This window comes from Lissotriton helveticus, chromosome 5_1 (genome assembly GCF_964261635.1).
Source record: "Lissotriton helveticus chromosome 5_1, aLisHel1.1, whole genome shotgun sequence".
In the NCBI taxonomy this organism is placed as follows: domain Eukaryota; kingdom Metazoa; phylum Chordata; class Amphibia; order Caudata; family Salamandridae; genus Lissotriton; species Lissotriton helveticus.
Genome location: NC_136065.1, coordinates 1,158,499,707 through 1,158,520,882, shown reverse-complemented (window position 1 = coordinate 1,158,520,882; position 21,176 = coordinate 1,158,499,707). Strand labels below are relative to the sequence as shown.

The 21,176-nt window shown below is 43.0% G+C and overlaps 1 protein-coding gene across 4 annotated transcripts in view; it reads right to left on the bottom strand.

Moving 5' to 3' along the window:
- Nucleotides 1-21,176, bottom strand: part of ACSL5 (acyl-CoA synthetase long chain family member 5) — a 248,611-nt gene that overhangs the window by 136,756 nt on the left and 90,679 nt on the right. For 3 of the 4 annotated variants that reach the window (XM_078643777.1, XM_078643778.1, XM_078643779.1), the window contains one exon: nucleotides 20,128-20,236. In XM_078643777.1, the coding sequence (XP_078499903.1) occupies nucleotides 20,128-20,236 (109 nt within the window). Of the gene's footprint in view, nucleotides 1-20,127; nucleotides 20,237-20,612; nucleotides 20,765-21,176 lie in introns of those variants that run through there. The other variant, XM_078643780.1, reaches the window with a different exon arrangement.

Sequence of the window (21,176 nt, the reverse complement as noted above, 5' to 3'; positions counted from 1 at the left end):
GTTAGCTGGAACAATGAATGGGAAGTTTCAGTCGTGACCTGCTGTGTAAACAACAGTGCATGCATGCATGCATGCACTTGGCACGCTCTTTTACTCGGCTTCGAATCTGTGATCTGCCTGAGTGTGGCACGTACGTTGATCTGGCGAGCTACCTTACTTGGGTTCAAGTGTGCAACCTGCAGATTAAAGTGGCAGATTCAGCTCTTGCGGGCAAGGGGCCGGCTGCAGTCACATTGGGTGGGATTGGTACGTGTGGCTGCAAGGTTCACATGCATCTATGGCATAGGTGTCTTAACAAACTGAGTCCCAGCACGCTGTGCGGTTAAGGAAGGAATCAGACATTACATTGTGGAGTAGTGTGGCTCACTGGTTAGAGGCGGCAGGCCTGAGAGCAGAAGTCAGCATGGGACCAGGGTTCAATTCCCGACGCGGCAGGGTCGTGGACCTTGGTCAGCGGACTTGATAATTCTCGCTTTGGTGCTTACTCTAATCAGGGGTTCCACTCGGCAACTCTGGGCATTAGCTTGCCTAATCTCCACAACGGCCCCACCAATTCCGGGGATGCCTGGCTCCACCTTGGGGACTCCCAGCAAGGGACCATCCCACAGGGAAAGCCAGGACGGGTTCCCCAGAGTTATACAGCGCCGGGACGCCCCGTTGCTGGGGCAGCTGTGCGCTTTACAAGTATACTACATTTACATTTACATTTACATTTACATTGATATTGGACTCTCATTGGCAACCACAGACTGAAGCCCAGCTCCTGGACTCAACCTCGTTCAATATCCGGTTGACCTATGTAGTATTTATAGTTGTGCACAAAATAAACACACTTGAGGTTGTACATCTGCTTTAAACGTACATTTGTGCTCTGGCCAGACCATGTGGTGGCAGCCTGCAGTGGAATTAATTGTAATTCATACCTTACAGTGAGTCATTTCATAGTAAGTACGGGCCTCTTCCATATCAAAGTGCTCAGGAAAATGGTGCCTGCTCACAGTATTCCTGAAAAGTCACAAAAATGCCCCCTTAATGCGCCAGGCCATCGCTGTGCGATGTGGCACAGGGTTCTAGAAAGCCAGGTTTATGAGTCACTCCTCTCCAGGTTCTGGGCAGCAGCATGTGTGTTACTGTTGGAATTCAGCGGCGACTGTGGTGCAGGAGTGCCAGCCAAGGTAGGCACTGTGCCAGCAGAATGGGCCAGTATATAATGTACTATTTTATTTGACCTCCTTAAGGCCGTCATGCAAACTTAAACTTCCATTTATATTTGTTTCTATAGTGCACACTGCAGAGCCTACTTGTTTGTAGGCACTTCAGAGAGCTTTAATCTGGGGTTAGGGGTCACGGTTACCATAACTGACCCAGAGCTTGAGGCTGTAAAATGAACAGCAGTTGTAGTTGCATCTATAACTTTTTTTTTGAGTGTGCAGATCGACTGTTACAACAATACAGCAGTTACAGATGTTGCAAAGAAATGCATTTTGCATAAAAACATAAGACCAAAGGAGTCTGTGGATGGGGAGGCTGCCAGGGCCCAGCTTTGTTGACTATAGTAAAGTAGGCGACAGATGCTAGTCCAAATTGAATGTCTGCATGAATTTCACACATTTAATTGTTGTACTTATTTCCGCTTTTTATACAATTCTGGCAGTAACATATGGAATAGTTAATGGAATAGATCTGAAAGCAGTGGTTATCTGAGTAAAACATGTCTGCTGGGGTGAGAAAGCAACATCTGCATTGAGAAGGGAGGAAGCTGGGGACAAGGGAGGGACAGGAGATGGATGCTCCATGGGGGCATGTGCAGTCTGATGCGGACATCTGGGAGGCAGCCAGAAAAGCTCTGATAGGAACACAGTATGCTGTTGTCCTAAAAAGAGTAAATACTGCAACTTAGCAAAGGGATGTTGTCAGTTTTGTGCTCTGTTTTGCTATTGGAAATAGTTGACGGTTTATATCTGGGTGAAATGAATGAGGCCATGGGCTGAAGTCAGTGGAAAATTAGTTGGCGCTCATGCAGCGTGCTTGCTGTAAGAGGGCGAGGCAAGCATTTTATCCATGCAGTACTTTCCGAACTGAACCTCAAGTGTCGTCACATGGGGAGGGCACTATTTCGGGGTTCACCTGGCTGGGGGTCCGCTGAAGGCCCGTTCTAGAGGGTGGGCCAGGTGGCCCATAACTGGGACTTTTGTTGTCTCTCTATCAATTTCAGGTGGGCCCATGGTTTCCACATTAAATATAGGTCTTTTCGGCAGGCTTAACTGGCGTTTCATATCACGCCTGATGGAAATTGGGAGAGTGACACCCTTCTTCGTGATATTGTGTTGGGTGTTTGTGAGTCAATTGGGGCCTAGTGGAAAGAATGGTCTCATACCTCTCCGACCAGGGTGAGTATCTTTGGGAAGCCATGGCTGCCTGATGCTTCAGATCAGGGTCAGGATAAAAAAAAGGGTTTACTTTGGAGTGCTTTCTAGCCCCTGGAAATCTTTCCCTCTTGGATTTGGTTGCATGTATGCCATGGATGTCAGCCAGGGTGGGGAGCGGGGGCAGACACACAGTGCAAAGTTTAAGCGTTTGGGCTATGGGCTGTTGCATTCAGTGTAAGAAATAGCTTTCAACTGCAGTAGGTGTTCTCCGGTGTCACAGTGTGATTATTGTTTTCCAGGCCTAAGATTAAGAAGTGCCATTTTTTCTCACTCCATTTCCATCTGAAATTATCTTTAATTCTCGATTCAGGCAAGGCAGGCTCAGCGTCCCAGTCTTTTCGAGCATAGTCATTTGAGCACCATAGATTGAGTACTGGCAACATCTGTTATTTATTTCCTGTGCTTTGAAATGGCAGATTTACAGTTATTACTAATGCAGGGAATCAACTTATTCAGTTTTCTGATGGAAAATGAGTGTACAAAGGCATGTATCACCAAGGCAAAGCCATACTGGCGCTAGTTTTGAGGGACAAATTAAATTGAGTCAATTAGTTTTTTTAACTTCAAATGAAGCATTGTTATAATTGTATGGCCCTTGGCTCTTTTAGTGTACATCTGTACATTAGTCACAATTGTATTGCACTGTATTGCATTGATTTAGCGGTTCCTACGTTGATGCTCTTCATGCTTTTCTTGCTCTTCAATAGCCCGAAATTGATTATTCCACTTTCAAATTATTGCATACACGGAGTGTATACAAAACTGTAGTCACTATTTAGATGTTAACAGTTCACAGCCCAAGAACTTCTAACAGTACACAGAATGATAAGAGCACAGGTCACACAACCTGTGCTGTGAACTTCACCTTGTGTCAACTGCCTGGTGGAACCAAGTGAAGCTGTTCAAGCAAATAGTAATTTTTTTAAAACTGTGAAGGACCAAAATATTAGATTTTAAAAGGAGCATTTCAAAAGAATGTAAATGAATAGCTAGCTGTAAGTCGCACTGTATGGATTTCCTGTGATTCCTAGATGTTTTCTATCTTTTGTACAATCTATTTTGCTGGTGCAGGTTGTGGGGGTGGGCTGTCTGGGGTCACTGGCAATGGGGTTCGAATATAAGCAGTCAGTGCACATGCCAATAAAGGATATGTGTTTTCAATAACTTGTTTTCGAATTAAAAAAGAAGACTCATTTTTTAATTGTGGTTTATTGCAATTTAGAATGGCTCATTCATGAGGCCTTGGAACTGACAATAGTTTGAGGGGAGGCAGTGGCCTGTTTCTGCTTAGCACAGTGGCTTCCGAAAGCCTTGCAAATGCACCATTTGCACACTCATTTTTCAAAATTTTCTCGGGGGGAGAACCCCCCCGAACCCTCCTTAGTTCGTTTGGGCTCGCTCGCTCGCCACGGTGTGCTCCACCAATAATTTTACGCCCTCACCACTTTCAAATGTCACCAGTCGCCACTGCTGAGTAACACTCCTCTATGAGTCACAGTCCAGAATATCCTGTAATGTGGCCCTAACATGTATGCTGTTGCAAGATGAACATGTTTGCGACTCAGCTGGGGTTTCTAGGCAACTACTGATTATAGGAAGCATATGCTACAGAAGGACTTGCAATATTTGTGATCACTAGCAGCAGTTGCAGTGTACTGTATTGTATTTTATTTATGTAGTTCTTACTACTCCACAGATGAGGCACTGAAATGTGTTATGGGGTGTAGCATGCTACTCCAGAACCCAAGGTTAGTGGTTATTCCAGTAGTTGATAGTTCTTGCTACTTCCTGGGATTCATAGTGGGTTCTCTGGAAACTGTTCTGGTCACTTTCTGCATCATTTGTGGATCATTAAGTTAACAGAACTTCAAAGTAAATTTCGTGCAGGGTTTTAGGAATATAGTGAGTGGGGGAGGATTATTGAGACAGTATGCTAAGTGAGGTTATCAACAGTGTAGAAACAGTTTGTTCTTTGATGGGTTACAATAACGGCAATATTTATTTTGATTCTTTTATACTTTTAGTGGGATGTACTGTATTATGTGGCATGTCCGGATAGCTGGTTCTTTAGGTTTGTCAGGTAAAGTTTGGTAGAGTGGACCATTTTGTGATTTGTATTGTTTGTAAGGGGATTGACCTGATTTGGATCTCCCTTGATCTAAGAGTTCATGCAGGGGCATCTGTCAATAGGCAGAGAGGCCAAACTGTGTGATGACACTTGCGATTGTGAATGAGATCATATAGGTTCGATGAGGTATCATGTTGGAAATACTCAGGTCTTAACTAATGTTCTGTACGCTGAGTGATTCTCAGTGGCTCTAATAATTTCAGGAATGAAATTCCATAATTTGCCAGCTCGAACCGAGAAAGTAGTGCCTCAAATGGTTTTCTTCCTGCAAACAGGAATAATTAGAGGTGGTGGTAGTTTGAAAAGTAATTTCCTCAATTGAGAGTATTTGGTGAATTTTAATTGCAGAAAGTTTGGTCCTTTACTGCTTATTGCTTTGCGAGTAATTTATCCTAGCTTAAAAGTCGATCTTGTAATTGGGAGCCAGTGTTGAGCTTTCTGGAATGGAGAGATATGGGTTTGTATATTTCATTTAGAAGTAGTCTTGCTACAAAATTCTGGATTTTTGGAGCCTTCTTTGAGTTGAGAGTGGAATGCAGTGGTATAGTCAGCATTCATGGTAAGTGTAGATTAATATATTTTCATAATGCCTTAGATAATGCCTTAGATATTTTTGGTGGTGGTCCCAGTTTATCGGGTCATAATGACAGAGAATCATAAGATTTCAATTCATTGCATGTCAGTATTTCAGTTTTTGAAGTTGTGTAGTGTGGATCATGAGTCACATAATGACTTTCAGAAAAGCATTTTCTCGAAACACCTGAAGGTCCTTGTTGAAGGAGTCCAATGTCTCATGAAGGTATCCTGCCAGCTCAGGGAGATGGAATAAGGAAGTTCCAGAGGATATGGAAGATGGCAAGGAGCAACCTTTGTGTTCCATTCCCAGGAGGAAATATGTCATGGAAGCTGTAACCCATATCCAAGTAATAGATGGCATCAACAAACCTGTGGCTAAAATTGTTGGAAACCATAGCTTCAGTCAGTTTTCCTAGGTTGACTTGAACTCACCAGAAACATTTATTTATTGAAAGAAAAGACAATTACTGCATAGCATTCTCAATGCCAACAGCAAAATACTATTCACTACGGGGGGTTTGAGGTAGAGATTCTATTTGACCCGAAGGTAAACTCCTTACTGGCACATATAAAATATTTGGCTTCCATCACTTCAGAAGACTCCTCTTAATGGATCATCATGAGAGAAAGGTAGAAGGTCCTATCCTGAACTTCATGAAGTGATTCAATTCATAAATAGCATAAGCAGCACAACTGCTTCGGAAGGATTTGCTGCTCCTTATTGAGTCCATTCATGAACATGACAATCCAATTCCAGAAATGTTGCTGGTAGGATCATACATTCCATGGATGAACTATGTTTTGCAGACCGACTCAGCCAGGTTTTTCTCTCCTTGGTATCACACCAACTGCACCAATGGTCGTTTTGTTTGCCGGTACAGGCCTTGTTCTCTCATAGCTGGATGGTTTTGAAACCCTGGAGAAGGTCAACTCACAGAGGTTTAAGTAGAGATCTCAAATCCAGGAGCTTTGTTAGAGGATGAATGAAGGAATGAAGAACCATTTATAAAGCACAGAGCTACTTCAAAGATAAGAGTTCCGGTGCTCAGACCAGTAGACAAACTGAGGTAAGAATTATAAATAAGCATCTCTAAAAAAGGCGAGGTTGAAAGCCTGCTCAGACTCAAGTCAGAGCTGTTGGCATCCCCACAATTCAGCGGCCAGAAATGAGAAGGATCTACCACCCGATCTTTCTTTATGAATCCTTGGGATGCAGACTTTACTTTGAAACAAAGAGCCCTGGCAGGGGTTAACACCTTGAATCTTCTCTGTTAATACAGAGGCTCCTTATGAGGCAATGCTATGAAAGATATTTCACATGGCTTTAAATCTAATCCTTTACTGAATCGGTAGCCAATGCAATTACTTGAGGTTCTCACTAGTGGATTGCCTCTTAGGGCAGTTCAAAATCAGGCTGGCTACCGCAGTTTGTACTAACTGACGCTTATTTACCAGTCCGCTGGAAATCCGAAATAAAGCACAGTCCAACCTAGAAGTGACCAAGGAATGCACTACCATTTTCCTGGTGTGTCTGGGGATTAACTTCAATGTCTTTTTAAATTTAATGATCTTAGCAACGCAAAGCAAATTGGCTGTAATAGCCCTCATATGAAGGTTTAAAAGCTAAGTATTTGTCAAATTTAATACACAGCCTTCTCACTTCCAATTTGGGAATAGGTAGATTGCCAAGATCTTTAGGTCAGAAAGTTCTACGGTCAAAGGGAGTGGCTTTGCCAAACCATAATTTCAGAATTGTCTGAATTAAGTTTCAGACACCTGTGTTTCATCCAGTTGTCCTGTCTTCACAGAAAGGGCTGCATAACCCCTCGTCTGGAGCCAGGAAGGATGGCATCTGTGCACTTCAAAGGCATGCCTCTAGACGCTTCTCCCCACTTCAAAGGCACAATTGTGTATAAAAAATTGGACCTTAGACACCAACTCTTCAGTACACTTCTGGGCCTGCAGTTGGTCTAAACTTTTGAATTTGACCCGGGCCAGTATGACCAGATGTCCAGAGTTGGCGTTTAGCATTTTTTGGCTCTATATTCACCTTATTCTTTAAACAAAAAAACATCTGTTTTACTAAATTGTATTTTTGTGCTCTATTTTTCTACCTTTGTGAGGGATCTTTTTGTGTGGTATCTTCATAGTTTTACTGTTTGAGGTTTTGCACAAATACTTTACACATTGCCTCTAAGTTGAGTCTGACTGCTCTGTGCCAAGGTACAAGGGCGATGAGGACAGGTTAAGTTGGGGTTTGCTTGAGCCTTACCCTGATAAAGATTGTGGTTGCTGCTTGACCAGGGCTCACACCCCAGTCAACCAACAACTCAGTTTCTCACAATTATCAGGTTTTTTTCTCTACTAGGTATTTTAATTTTAGGTTACGCATATGAATAATTTAGATATGAATATGAGTGTTAAATATAGAATGCACATTTATTTTATGTCATTTTTTCTTTGTTATGTGATAATCAAATCTGCTCGAATTTATTCACAATATTTAACCTGAGTTTACTGTTCTAAATAATTGGAATTGACTTTTGAACAGTTTTATGGGAAGCTGATAACTATATTTCTTATTGTTATTGTTCAAAGAGCACAGTCTCCCGGAATAAAAATAAATCAAAGGACGGGCACCAGGCTGCCTTCTGCTAATTATTTATCCTGAAATACTCAATAATGAATAAATAATCTTACAGGTCCCACCCACACTGTAGGAAGGATTAGGGAGGAACTTTGTGTCAAGTAACACAGGCAAGGCATGCAGAATCGGCTCCACCTACTGTTGCTGAAGGCTAACTTGAGGCATTCTGCCTTCATTTGCTGATCTTAACAGCCTGGCTTCAAGTGCTAATAAGAATAACAGATATTGCTATCATATTGAACATAATATCCCCGTTTGTTATTCAAACAAGTATGCAAATGCAAACCATCTCTGAAACTCAAACTAGGTTTTTCTTTTGGTGCTAAGATTAGCTTAATAAGTAAAGAAATGAGGCTGGGGTTGTTATAAAGTTACATAGCCAACATGTTAGGAGTATTTTCTGCTGTTCACACTTTTGGAAAATGCTGCAGCTACCACTCTGGTTATTTTTATTGTAATTACCAAATCATACTGTGCGCACTAGGATAGGATGTTGAGTTTAAAATGAACATTTCAAATATATCCATTGTTTCTCAGTGTTCTTGAGTCTGCCTTTCCTTAATGAAAGAAGGTATGTCATTCTACTAACTAGCTTTGTGAGTCTTATATGATTGATCGTTACGGGAAACATCTCACTCCAATACTGCGTAGGAGGTTGTGGGGTGGCTGAAGTACAACTGGTTTTCTGTGTTGAGTTGACTAAGTCCTTAGTGCCGATGAGGTGGGGTGGGGCGCCTAGAACACCATATTCTGGACAGTGTTTTGGAGGAAAGATCCAGAAAATGTATCAAGGCCAAGGTTTTTTAATCAAAAATCCTCGAATTACTATCAGTGACTGTATAATTGTATTTGGTATGATAATATAATAAGATTTGTGAAGAATTTTAAATTGTCAGACCAGAATTGTTCTTCTTTATGCACTGCAGAGAACTAAAGGTGTATAATGAGTAAATTATATGACGAGGAAGATGGATGAGGTGATGATATCTCAATCCCCTGCTGATAGTCCTCTATAGTCTGAGTCTATGTCTTCCTCATATCAGCCATACATTTTTCTTTCTAAAGATATCCTTCCCCATGCCCTCATATAAACAGCAAAGGGCAGTTTGGGGTAAAACATTGGGAAGGTTTTCCCACTTTTTAAAAACATTTTAAAATTGTAATTAAAATTGCCTATGGCAAAATCATTATACCTGACATTTTGTTAGGGCAAGTGTTAAGTTAGAGTTAGGTAATATTCAGTGTGTTGCACCCAGCTGTTTTAGGCAAAAAATCTAATATTTAAGCAAAACCTTGAGCTACACCAATATGGATGTTGGCGGTGGGGCTCCTTTCCTGAACAGAGTGCACTGGCAGAATTAAGTTGTACCCTTAAAAAGCATAAGCACAAAATCTTGCTTAACATATACTTTTGGTAAAGTTCCAGTATATTCATTATTTCTTTAAGAAAAACTATATATGCCCATGCTTTTACTTTGTTATAAAAAGGCTGCAAATACAACATGTTATCATGCCAGCAAAATAATTCAAATGAACGAGCAGCGACAGTTAGCAAATGGCACTCTGCTTCTATAACAGGCTAGATAAGCAAACAACAAACCCTCCCTAAACAAAAAAGCCATAAACCTGTTATTAATGTTATTGTGTGGGCACAGTATATACATCAAAAAGCAACACTGGTTATAGTCTAACAAAACAACTTGAATCCCATCATCTAAAAAGAACCCAAATGAAATGATATCATCATCCACAAAATGCTTTGGCCTAGATGGACCACCCATCCAACGTATGGCAAACTACAGAAAACACATAACAGCCAATAGCTGAAGGGGCTGACACAAAGCCCACTCTTTTATTTTATTTATTTATTAAATCTTTATTTCGGCGCAATGCAGCCATAAAAGATACATACAAAAATACATGGAACAAGTACTTTTCACATTTCATAAAGGACAGTAAACATGATGCTGGATTAGGTGATACTGGAGTACATTAAAAATCCATAATTTAGTTAAAAAGGCATATATAAACAGTAGTTAAAAAACAATTGCACATATCTAATATATTAGTGCCTTGGGGTGGTTTCTGATAAAAAGAAAGAAGAACCATCATCAACAAATATATGCAGAAATATCCAGTTATAAATCAAATCCCATTTTTTTCCGTGTGTAATATACCGACAGTAAAAATCTGCTTATGCAGAAAACAATCAATTGTCTAGTGTCAGTCTTAAAAATTCTATATACATTAACATGGGAGCGAGCACCAATTGCGTTACATAGTGGCCTGATCCATTTTTTTCCTTGCAAATAAATACACACTACAGAAAAATAGAATATGGATGTCATCCTCTTTTGAATTGTCCGTACAACACATACATCTTGATTTTTTCAAAGGTGTCGGAGTAGACGACCAACTAGCAATCGTTGCATTGGTTTTAAGTATTTCATATCTAAATTTCAAGTAGAGACTTTTTGCAAGTGGAGGTTGGACCTCATCAAGGAAATTTTCAAAATAAGGTAAGTCTTTAAAAACCAAGAAGTTCCTTGTGATAGAGGCCCCGGAATGACTGTTTGGGAGGCTTTGTGCGATGTACACCCAAAATTAGTTTTTAACCACTTTTTTGCAACTGGATAAAAGGCATTGTGGTTCCTCCCAAAAGTGTGACAGCCCAATTCTACATAACCAGGTTTGGACATGTTTCAACCACGGGTTTGAATTACAGTGGCCCAACCGCATTACTTCAAGGAGGCCATCTCTGTAATCGCTGAGTTCTGCGGTGCACCAAAGTCTCACCCAGTAAGAAAGAGGGCATAACAGCGCAAAGTGGTCTGTTCGTTTTGCACATAGGTCTAGGAGAAGTGGTAAGAGTGGAGTACGGTTTGGTAGTTTTAAAATACTTCTGTAAAAATTATTTTCACTCTTTACAAATAGATTACCAGCTTTCGGACCCCAAATTTCAGCCCCATAAAGAGCTGCAGACTGGGCCTTAAATGTAAAGACTTCTAATGCTGGGGAAATTGATTTGTTAAGACTCGCCCCATGTTTCTTTAAAATGGGTAGGGTATTCTGTGATAAAATGGTTTTGCTTTTTTCTATTTGTGTGGACCATGAGTTTTTTATATCCAAAGAGACTCCCAAGTAAGTAGAATTTGACACAAGTTCTAGTTTTTGGTTGTTCAAGAAAAAACTACCCTTGAACGATTTATGAGGATTAAGGGCCATGCATTTGTTTTTTTTTTGCATTTATTTCAAGCCCTTTCTCGTTACAGTAAAGTTGAAATCTGTTTAGAAGGGTTTGGAGACCTTTGGGCGTCAGCGAGATCAGAATGGTATCGTTCGCAAAAAGGAGTGCGGGTACCCTTATGCCATTTAGCTTTGGTGAATCGTTATTACATTTGTCCATATAAGCTGGCATATCATTAACAAATAACAAGAAAAGCGTGGTGTCCAGCACGCATCCTTGGCGTACTCCCCGCTTGATGGGTACAGGTTTTGATAATTCCCCATTTTGGCCCCAACGTATTCTGGCATAGTTATTGTCGTGCAATCTTATGATCTGATAAAGAAGACAACTCGGCAACCCCAGTGAGAGTAGACAATTCCATAAGCGATCACGTAAAACTAAATCAAATGCTGCCCTAAGGTCAACAAAAGCAACATAAATGTGACCTTTCTTTAATAAAACATATTTCCAATGAAGACAACAAAATCTATGGTCAATTGTGCTGATGTTGCACCTGAACCCAGCCTGAAACTTTGTGAGGATGGCATTATCAATCATCCAAGAGTTAATGCGCATTAAAATATGCCTTGAAAACAATTTCTGTAAAATATCCATTAAACTAATTGGACGATAGTTAGATGGATCACTTCTATCGCCTTTTTTAAAAATTAAAATTATCTCTGCACCCCTTCAGCTATCAGGCAGAGCTGCCCATTAGCTATAATATTAAAAAGCCGGTTTAAATATGGGGCCCAGACTTGGGTCTCATGTTTATACAGATCGCGGGGAATTTTATCTCGGCCTGGTGCTTTTTCATTTTTAACTAGGCCAATGGCTGACTCAGTTTCCTCTAAAGAGAAGAATAAATTCTCAGTGCTATTGGGATACAGGGAATATTCCACTGCATTTGTCACAACCGTGTCTGGGATTTCGTATAGATGGGTAAAATGGTTGACCCACGTCTGTTCATCAATAAACACATCCTGGGCCAATCTACCCGCGTAGTTCCCATTGGCTACAAGTCTCCAAAATCCACGGGTGTCCTTTGTTTTTGCAGCCAGTAACATATTTCCCCAACAGTTCTCATCCCAGTTTGCTCTGGCTGTCGCCTGGGTTTTCTTATAATCTTTCTTAATGCCCTGATGGTTTCGGGGCTTTTGGTTTTAACTGCCTCTACCAACAGTATCTTACTTAGGCGACAGTCTTTGTCATACCATGGATGGGTACCAACTGCACTGGATGTCCTTTGGATCATTTTTTGGGGCATATTAGACACAAGGGGCAATAAAGAACTAAAAAAAACCTTGTGTTGATCCATAAAATCATTACCATCAGCCAATTTACTTTCTATACTGTCAAAGGTATCAGCAAACAGTTTGTAAATGCCAGCTAGTGTTTCCCTATTACCAAGTAAATGAGCCCATTTTAGGGAACGCCTGTTGTTACTCACTAGTGGAAGATCATTAATGCCAGTAGCCAAGACACATCGCTCCTTCTCCAAGTCATCACTAAACAACAAACTGTTGTTTATTGATAACCTGAGAGGGCGGTGATCACTTTCAATCCGAGGGATGATCTCCAGATCTAACAAGTAGGGCCAGGCATTGAATGATACTAGTATGTAATCAATCCTACTATTGCCCTTATATTTGACAAATATTGCGGCTTTGTTGGAATCAGATGGAAGGCGGCCATTACAGGCCCTCAACCCAAACATGACAGTCAACCTCAGAATTTGAAGTGCTAGGGTGGTACAGCGCGCCATTCAGTATTGCTCAGGGATGGTATATTATTTGCAGTGTCCTCATCACCAAAAACATCTTTAAAACCAGTAATTGGCTCGAAATTGCAGTTCTTATCCCCGCCTATTATCAGGGTTGGTAGCTCATCCTGGTTAACTAGGAAAAAAACTAGTTTTTCTATAGTCATAGACTCTTTCGAAGAACTGGCTGGGCGGTTGTAAACATTAAATATAAGTGAACACCTCCCGTCTTTCGTTTTTGCTCTTAACCCTAATATATCGCCAGGATGCCCTTTGGGTGACAGGTTTCTGCGCTCTATAAATACACTAAATAAATATCGACTGAATCAATGACTAGTTGGGTAATTATAATTCCCAGTGATATTTTAACCCACATGGTTAGCCCTCTGGATGGTCTGCCCCTAACAGAGGGTACAGCCTCTATGTTAAAAGTCCTGTAACCAACTCTATATGGAGTTTCTAGAGCCCATGTTTCTTGTAGCAGACATATATTGCTTGAGTTTATAAAATTTGACCAGTCGGGGTCGCAGAGATTTTTAAACAACCCCGCTATGTTCCAAGAAATCAATGTTAAATTATTTGAGCTAGACCCCTTGCTGGCTACATGCGATCCCACCATAGGAGACCCATGGCTATCGGTCCCTTGAACAGAACTTGGACCTAAAGAAAGAGCACTCACAGCCCCTGAGCATATGGTCATTTCGCCTCCCACCTGAATATCCTGCCTCCCCATACCTTGGCCATCTGGCACCTTGACCTCAGGATCCTTTTTTAGAGGTAGAAATGGATCTACTGTCTCGTTTACTACGTCCAATGGTGGTATAAGAGCCATTGTTACCTCTTTGCTCACACAACGTGTGTGTTAGGGTAGAAAGGCCCCCTATCTGTCTGCCATGTGCAACCCACGTCTGATCACAACAACACCTAGCAGACTGGTTGCACCGAATTGAAATAGGCAGTCAGTCTACATCATCCAGGCCGGAGAATGCGGCAAAACGATTGTATGTAGGGATATTATAACTAGCGCCTTCTGTATAACACATATAAGGTGTTTGCGGCTTTAAAGGATTTGACAGCAAAGCCCGGGGGTAAAAGTAGCTTAGGTCATGTGCCATGATTCCACCACTACCCCTCTCCGTATACCAATCAACAATATGTGTGGTTGCCCTGCGGTCCCTGAAGTTGATAATGATTACGTCACCCTGGATGTCCTTTGGTCTGTGACCCACCCAGCCGAGACGTCGTACATGGAGAATTTCTCCATTGATGTTTGGGGGAAGTGGCCTATGGTGTTTTAGCCAGTATACAACTTTATTTTTGAGCTCATAGTAGCCTTCTTTTTTCCTATCCCCCAGTTCTGGGACGCCAGTAAGGACTATCACGTACGGAGCCGCCTCTGGTGGAAGATCTATTTGCTCACGGGATCCACTTGTGGACTTATCTGGGGCATACGCATTGGCTCTGTTGGCTTGCAATTTGTCTGTGTTGCCTTGTGTGCTATTAAGTTTAGGTAGTTGCCCTCGTTTTTCTTCCCCTTTATTGGCTGTTTCATACGCATTCTTCGACTGGGATGACAAACTAATTGCATTGGCAGCAAGTGTTGGGCCCCTATTGCCTGCTGTCATGATTGGAAATACCTCTGTTGTTGGATTTAGTTTTAGTGGAATAGCATGTTGTGCGCCAAGGGAAGACAGTTCTTTAATTAAATCAGTATTGGTTACCATTGATTTTTCGAGGGACCCCAATTGGTCAGCTATTCATTTCACCCTTTCAATAAGTGGTAAAAGGAGGGATTTAATCAGCTGCTCAATACTCCCCAAAAGGTTCTTAGATAACAAATCAACTGGGATCTGAGCATCCAGTTGGGTTTTCTTATAGGATGTACTTCTGGCCTTTGGGGGGCTTACTGTGGTTTTAGATATTTTGGCACGGTTTCCATTAGAGCCGGTCCCACCCGCTTTCTTTTTTTGGTTGATAATGGGCCAGGGGCTGTTGTTTTATTAAAGGGACTCGCTATTGGCGTTTGAGAGAGCGGTACTGATGGTATACTGGTCTCTGGGCTGAATTCCAGTAGTGTGGCTATGTTTGGGTCATCGATAATGGAGTTACTGAGTGACTTGATCGATGGTGATATGGACTGTAGCGGTAAGGGGGTACAGTTATCACTTATGTACTCTTTGTCGGAACAGCCAGCTCGCGGTGAAGTGGCTTGCTGGATAGAGCCCAAGGACGATCGTTTGTTTAAGAGAAGCTCGGCAGACAGACGTTTTTTATGAAGGAGCTCTACAGACAACCGCTGCTCAGTAATAGCAATTTCTTTTTCCAACACCGAGGCAGCCCTAGTGATAAAGTTGTCCAGGGTCCCTCTGACTGACCCTCCCACTAGGGACCTCCTGCCTTTGTTAACGCAAGAAGCCATACTTTGCTTAGATATACTGTCTAGCACTAAACTAGCACCACAAATGGGACTCGTCTAAAACCACAAGTAAATCACATTAATAAACAAGGGAACTAGGAGTAATATAGTAATGAATGATAGCACCAATGAAAAGGCTTGAGTCTTTTGATTTAGTCCTAGATTGCGTGGTAGGTGAAAGGGACGTGGCCCAGCCCGGCCTCAGTTGGCCCCGGACGGCCACAGACGGCCCGCCCTTTGCCCGGGCTTGGCTCGGCGCAGCCCGCGCGCATCCCGCGACGCGGTACCTCTAAGTTCCTATTAAAGCGCCGCCTGGCGCGAAATCCTTGCGTGGGCGGGTCTGCCGCGGGGAGCGCTGGGGGTTGTGGTCTCCCCCCTCAGCGGCCGTGCACAGGTGGGAAAGTGCACCGGCGGCGGGGGAGACCAGCAGGAGACTGCCGTGAAAACAAGAGCGTCCCTCGCGACCCTTCTGCGGCCAAAATGTCAAGAAGCAAAGTGCCGGTAAGATGAATCAAAGTTCGATTTTGAGATAAGGAGCACCCGCTCAGCTGCACCTCTAAGCTCCTTTTAAAGCGCCGCCTGGCGCAAAATCCTTGCGTGGGCGGGTCTGCCGCGGGAAGCGCTGGGGGTTGTGGTCTCCTCCCTCAGCGGCCGTGCACAGGTGGGAAAGTGCACCGGCGACGGGGGAGACCAGCAGGAGACCGCCGTGAAAACAAGAGCGTCCCTCGCGACCCTTCTGCGGCCAAAATGTCAAGAAGCAAAGTGCTGGTAAGATGAATCAAAGTCCGATTTTGAGATAAGGAGCACCCGCTCAGCTGCACCTCTAAGCTCCTTTTAAAGCGCCGCCTGGCGCGAAATCCTTACGTGGGCGGGTCTGCCGCGGGGAGCGCTGGGGGTTGTGGTCTCCCCCCTCAGCGGCCGTGCACAGGTGGGAAAGTGCACTGACGACGGGGGAGACCAGCAGGAGACCGCCGTGAAACCAAGAGCTTCCCTCGCGACCCTTCTGCGGCCAAAATGTCAAGAAGCAAAGTGCTGGTAAGATGAATCAAAGTCCGATTTTGAGATAAGGAGCACCCGCTCAGCTGCACCTCTAAGCTCCTTTTAAAGCGCCGCCTGGCGCGAAATCCTTGCGTGGGCGGGTCTGCCGCGGGGAGCGCTGGGGGTTGTGGTCTCCCCCCTCAGCGGCCGTGCACAGGTGGGAAAGTGCACCGGCAGCGGGGGAGACCAGCAGGAGACCGCCATGAAAACAAGAGCGTCCCTCGCGACCCTTCTGCGGCCAAAATGTCAAGAAGCAAAGTGCTGGTAAGATGAATCAAAGTCCGATTTTGAGATAAGGAGCACTCTCTTTATATTTCTTATTTACTTTTCTGAAGAATGAATGAATGACATGTGTTCTTCAAGATAACAAAATCAGTCTGTGTCCAGAAAAGCAAATGCAAAAATGGAAAGAAGAGAAAATGTGTCTATTAATGCAAAAGATCCTAGGGGAGTATTTTCTTCCTGTGTGATGATACAATTGTCCCCTCCATGAAGAAAGACTGTAATGAGTGTGGGTTGAAAATTACAGTCAAGTAACTTAAACTCTACAAATGCTTGTTGTGTTTCTTGTCTGTGACTACAGCACTGAACAAGCAGCGACATCTCTGTTCAGTGGTAATAAAAAGGATATAAAGGGAAAATATTGCACTTCTTTTTAGGTCTTGCCTACAACAGTACATGCACAGTTTGTTGCAAGACACATTATCAGATTCGCCCATTGCTTACCATTGTTACTCTCATTTTCTTGCTTCAAATTGGTTAGCAGGTGTGGGTTTTACTTCCTTTTTTTGGGTTTGTCTCTGCCCTGGAGCATGGACCCATACCTTGTGTTTTTTACTGCTCTGTTTTTAGCTGCTAATTTTATCTTTTTGTTTAAGCACTGTACAAGAGTGCGTTTGTTTTCCAGCTGTCTCCCTCATGTATGTCTTCACCTCCGTTGAGCTCGCTCATGTGCTTGCGCTGCCCATGTGCTTTTCCCCTGCTTTCCTCCGCGATGCTATTGTTTGCTCATACCAACCCTATTTTGCTTTTTTTGCCCTTGTGCTTCTCTCCTCACCTTAACCTCGACCTCTCTCTCATCTGCTTACCCCCCCATGATCCTCTCTCTCTCTTTCTGTTTGCATCCTACTTGCACTGTGTTTACCTTTCTCAGGGGCATAGGCTAGTCAGTGAAATCCGGGAGGGGTGGGGAAGTGGGGGGTGGATTTCAAATTTCCCATCCAAAAAAGCAGCGTTTTGCACACTGAAGAGGTGAGATGACGAAAGTTAGGGAAATACTTTCTCCACAAGGAACAGGGTCAGTACTGATTTGAATTAGTTGGGCCTCCATCTAGGGTGACCGAGTGGGCAACAAACAATGGGTTATAATGCTACCATGAGTGAATGCCACTGGTTAGACTATTTGCAAGTATTCATCCTGTCACATTTTGGGTGTTTGATTGCCAGTAGTATGCCTAGAAACCTAAGACTTGCACAGCTGTCCAAGCCTCCTACTGCCAAAGTTTGTGAATTCCAAAAAGCAGTAAATTTGCACTCATTCAACGAGTACTTCTGTGGGTTTAGATTTACTACTTTTTTGGTAAACCAGTCACTCTACGTGTTTAACCTCATGATTCAAAACTCTTAGTGAAATGATAATGATGAGAAAAACTTCAAGTCCAAGAATGCATTTGAGGGGTGTCACCCAAAACACCCACTGAAGCTACGCCCCTGCCCATCCCACCTGGACCAGGTAGTTGTCCCCGGTAACTCTTGACTACGGATACTTATAATACAATGGACTGGAGACCCCGCCCTAGGATCACTTATAGTAAATGTATTTTTACTGCACGCTCTCTGCTTCACCTCTGCTACAAGAAGCAATGTTGTCAAATCGGTAAGTTTCCATTTTTCTAGTCCTCACCTTTTAAAAATCATTTTATCAAGTGACTGATGGCCCTAACTACTAAGCCCGAGACACAAATAGAGGATGGTGCCCAGACAAATTAATAGGGTGAGCCGAGCCAGAGCCGAGTCATGGATCTGGCTTGGTTTGAGCTAAGCCATGAAAATGTTTGGCATGTATATTGTGCAACAAACATAATGAATAAATGTGATATGAAACAATCTCTTCAAAATTCATAAAAGTGTATTTCTTCACCATGTGGAAGCATTTCACCTCAGTGCTTCAGATTTTATCATCATATAGACATACATTTATTAAAAGTGAAAGTTTTTAGAAACATTTCTGGCTCGCACCCCAACTGCAAAGCCAAAAGTGTACTAAGAGGCAAGTCAATAGTCATGTAAACCCTAAACGTGATCTGAATTATTATAGTAGGGGGAGCAACATTAAAGTTTATTAAATGAAACATAGGAGATGTTTCTACAGTGCGCATCCTGGCCTCAAGTATTTAAAAGTGTGCTCACATGTGATAAGAAAGACAAAGGAGGCTCTGTGAAAGAAAATATTTGCCTAGGATCACACAATTTGGACAATCAAGGAATTCAGAATTATTCCAGGTTATCTGGTTTCAAATTTTGAAATTCAGCCACCAGACGGTTATCTCTTACTCTATTCTCTCTCTACCACTTACATGAAATGTCACTGTTTTGTATTTCATTTTTGGCTCATGACAAGAAAAACTGACATATAGATAGCAGACCAAATCAGGGCCCCCAGACCTAACTAGCAAGTCAAGAGTCTATTTATTTGGGCTGTGTCACACCCCAAACACCCCCTGAAGCTACACCACTGACCTTCCCAATGCCCTCCTTGTTGCTTTCCCCACATGTGCCCCTGTGTTGCTATACACTTCCTCCTGTTGCTTCCCCCTTGCTACTTTTGTTTTGTTACCAATGCAACTAGGGTTCACAAATAAAACACTTTCATTATTTTGTAAATGCAGCTGGCCATATATAGCTTTTAAAAAAAACATACTGCACTATATCAGGATGTTGTATAGGATGGCTAGAACCATCGGCAAAGCTTAGAGCTCCCATAGGCACGTTTTGTTGGCTTTGCCACTGCTTGTTTAACAATCAGCAGTAAGTAGACTTTTGGGCAACTCTACCATTATTTAATTTTAAAACATGGACATTTTGGCAGTGCGTGCTTTCTTTGCAGCTATTGATGTACATGCTTAAAATGCTATACTTTAACGCTATAAACTTCTTCAGGTTTATTGCATTAGACACAGTGCTGCCCCTACTGGTGCTGTGCTGCAGTTGCACTTAGCATGGAACACAGTTGGTAAAAGGTAGGGGTGGGCAACAAACTCCTCTCCTTTGGCGCACAGTTCTGTCCACTCCATGCTCCGCTTGGACGCAGAGTTTCGGCCAAAACTTCATCAACCCCCAAGTGGCAGAGTTTTTCACTTGCACTGTCCGCCAACGTTAAGAGCGAGATTTCTCAACACAGGCGCTCGTGGCAGGTTGCTACCACTTGCGTTGTGAAAGCTGCTGCTCGTGTTGAGAAAGCTGCCGTGTGAGTAGAAAATCTACTTGACCATCAGAAACAATCAGTGCCGTCTTGCACGCCGTGTGGTGCTGTTTGCATTGATTTCACAGCGTGGGACAAGCTCCTGGTGCTAAAAATCAGTGCGAGCAGCGCAACATACAGATCTCGGCCGCTCGCAGAAGTCTGTGGAATCTCACTGAGTTTTTAGGTAACTCCGCAGAATTACACAGAGTGAAACTCTGCAAGTTCCGCCCAACCCTAGTAAAAGTCCCCTGTAAATTTGTTATGACTTCTTTTGTTCCTGGCACTACATTAATTACCTCGAGTCAGTGTTATTTAGGTTCTAGTATTGCTCTAAAAACTGCTTTGCGCAGATGCTGTGGTATCTATCAGTTTATAAAACAGCTCTTGTGATCCTAATTTGATTGACGTGTGGGCTTGCACATGGATTCGAATGACTGCTTACCTGACACTCGCCTCCCTCGCTGAAAAACTTCATATAGTGTCTTGGCATCTTCGTAGTAGTAGGAAATCAGCTTGTCATCCTTTGATAGGGCACACCTACGCGCGCCACCCTGCATGGTACAAACAAGGCAAGTGGAAAATAAGAGTCCCACTCGGCGAAGAACTTGACATACAAACACCACATGACTGCAAACTAGTGAGAGAAAGAGAAATTGAATAAAACATCTGCACAATGTGCAAGAGCAAAACATTTCTCGTGAGCACTGGAACACTATACAACGCCAGGCAAAATAGTATTGTATTTAACCCCAGGTTCGTGGTTTTTGTTTGGATTGGAGTTTCACGCCAGGCTGGGATGTGTGGCTCTTGATTGCAGGTATAGTAGTTCTCACTCTCTCGTTCTCTCACTTTCCCTCTCTTCATCGATGACATGCTGACTCTTTCGTTAATAGCAACCATAACCATACACCTCATCTAAACTCTTACCTTGGTCCTGGGCATATCACAGCCATAGCTTCAGTGCTAGCCATATTCCTAGATCCGCCAGGCTAGAGCAGCGTGAGGCTGAGCTTCTGCACTGGTCGCAAGACGGGCTTCTGGTGTGATATCTCACCCCAACAATGGGCATTTCACCAAATGCATGCGGGTATGTTCAAGGCCGTGTCAGGCCCCTGAATACTGCAACATACCTGTTGTGATCACAGTTACTGCCGCGTGCCATGTACGTGGCACGCGACAATAGCTGACTCGCGACCTCCTCCCAGCGCGAGAACAGGCACTACGTGACATCTCCTTTTCCGCCCCATTGGTTTCCCAACATTCCACATTCCACGGCTCACCGTTACTGCCGTTAGTTTAATGTTACCACCAGTTGACAGTTGCTCCCCAGCAGTTGTACTACTCAGACGTGTATGGGGCTGTATAATAAACACATACCGCTTTGAACCATTACGAGTTCGCATCGTTATTACAATACTGATATCTTTTCATATTGGGGCATTGCACTAAAGTAAAGGTGATTTCTACCATTCCAACAGATTTGGATAAACT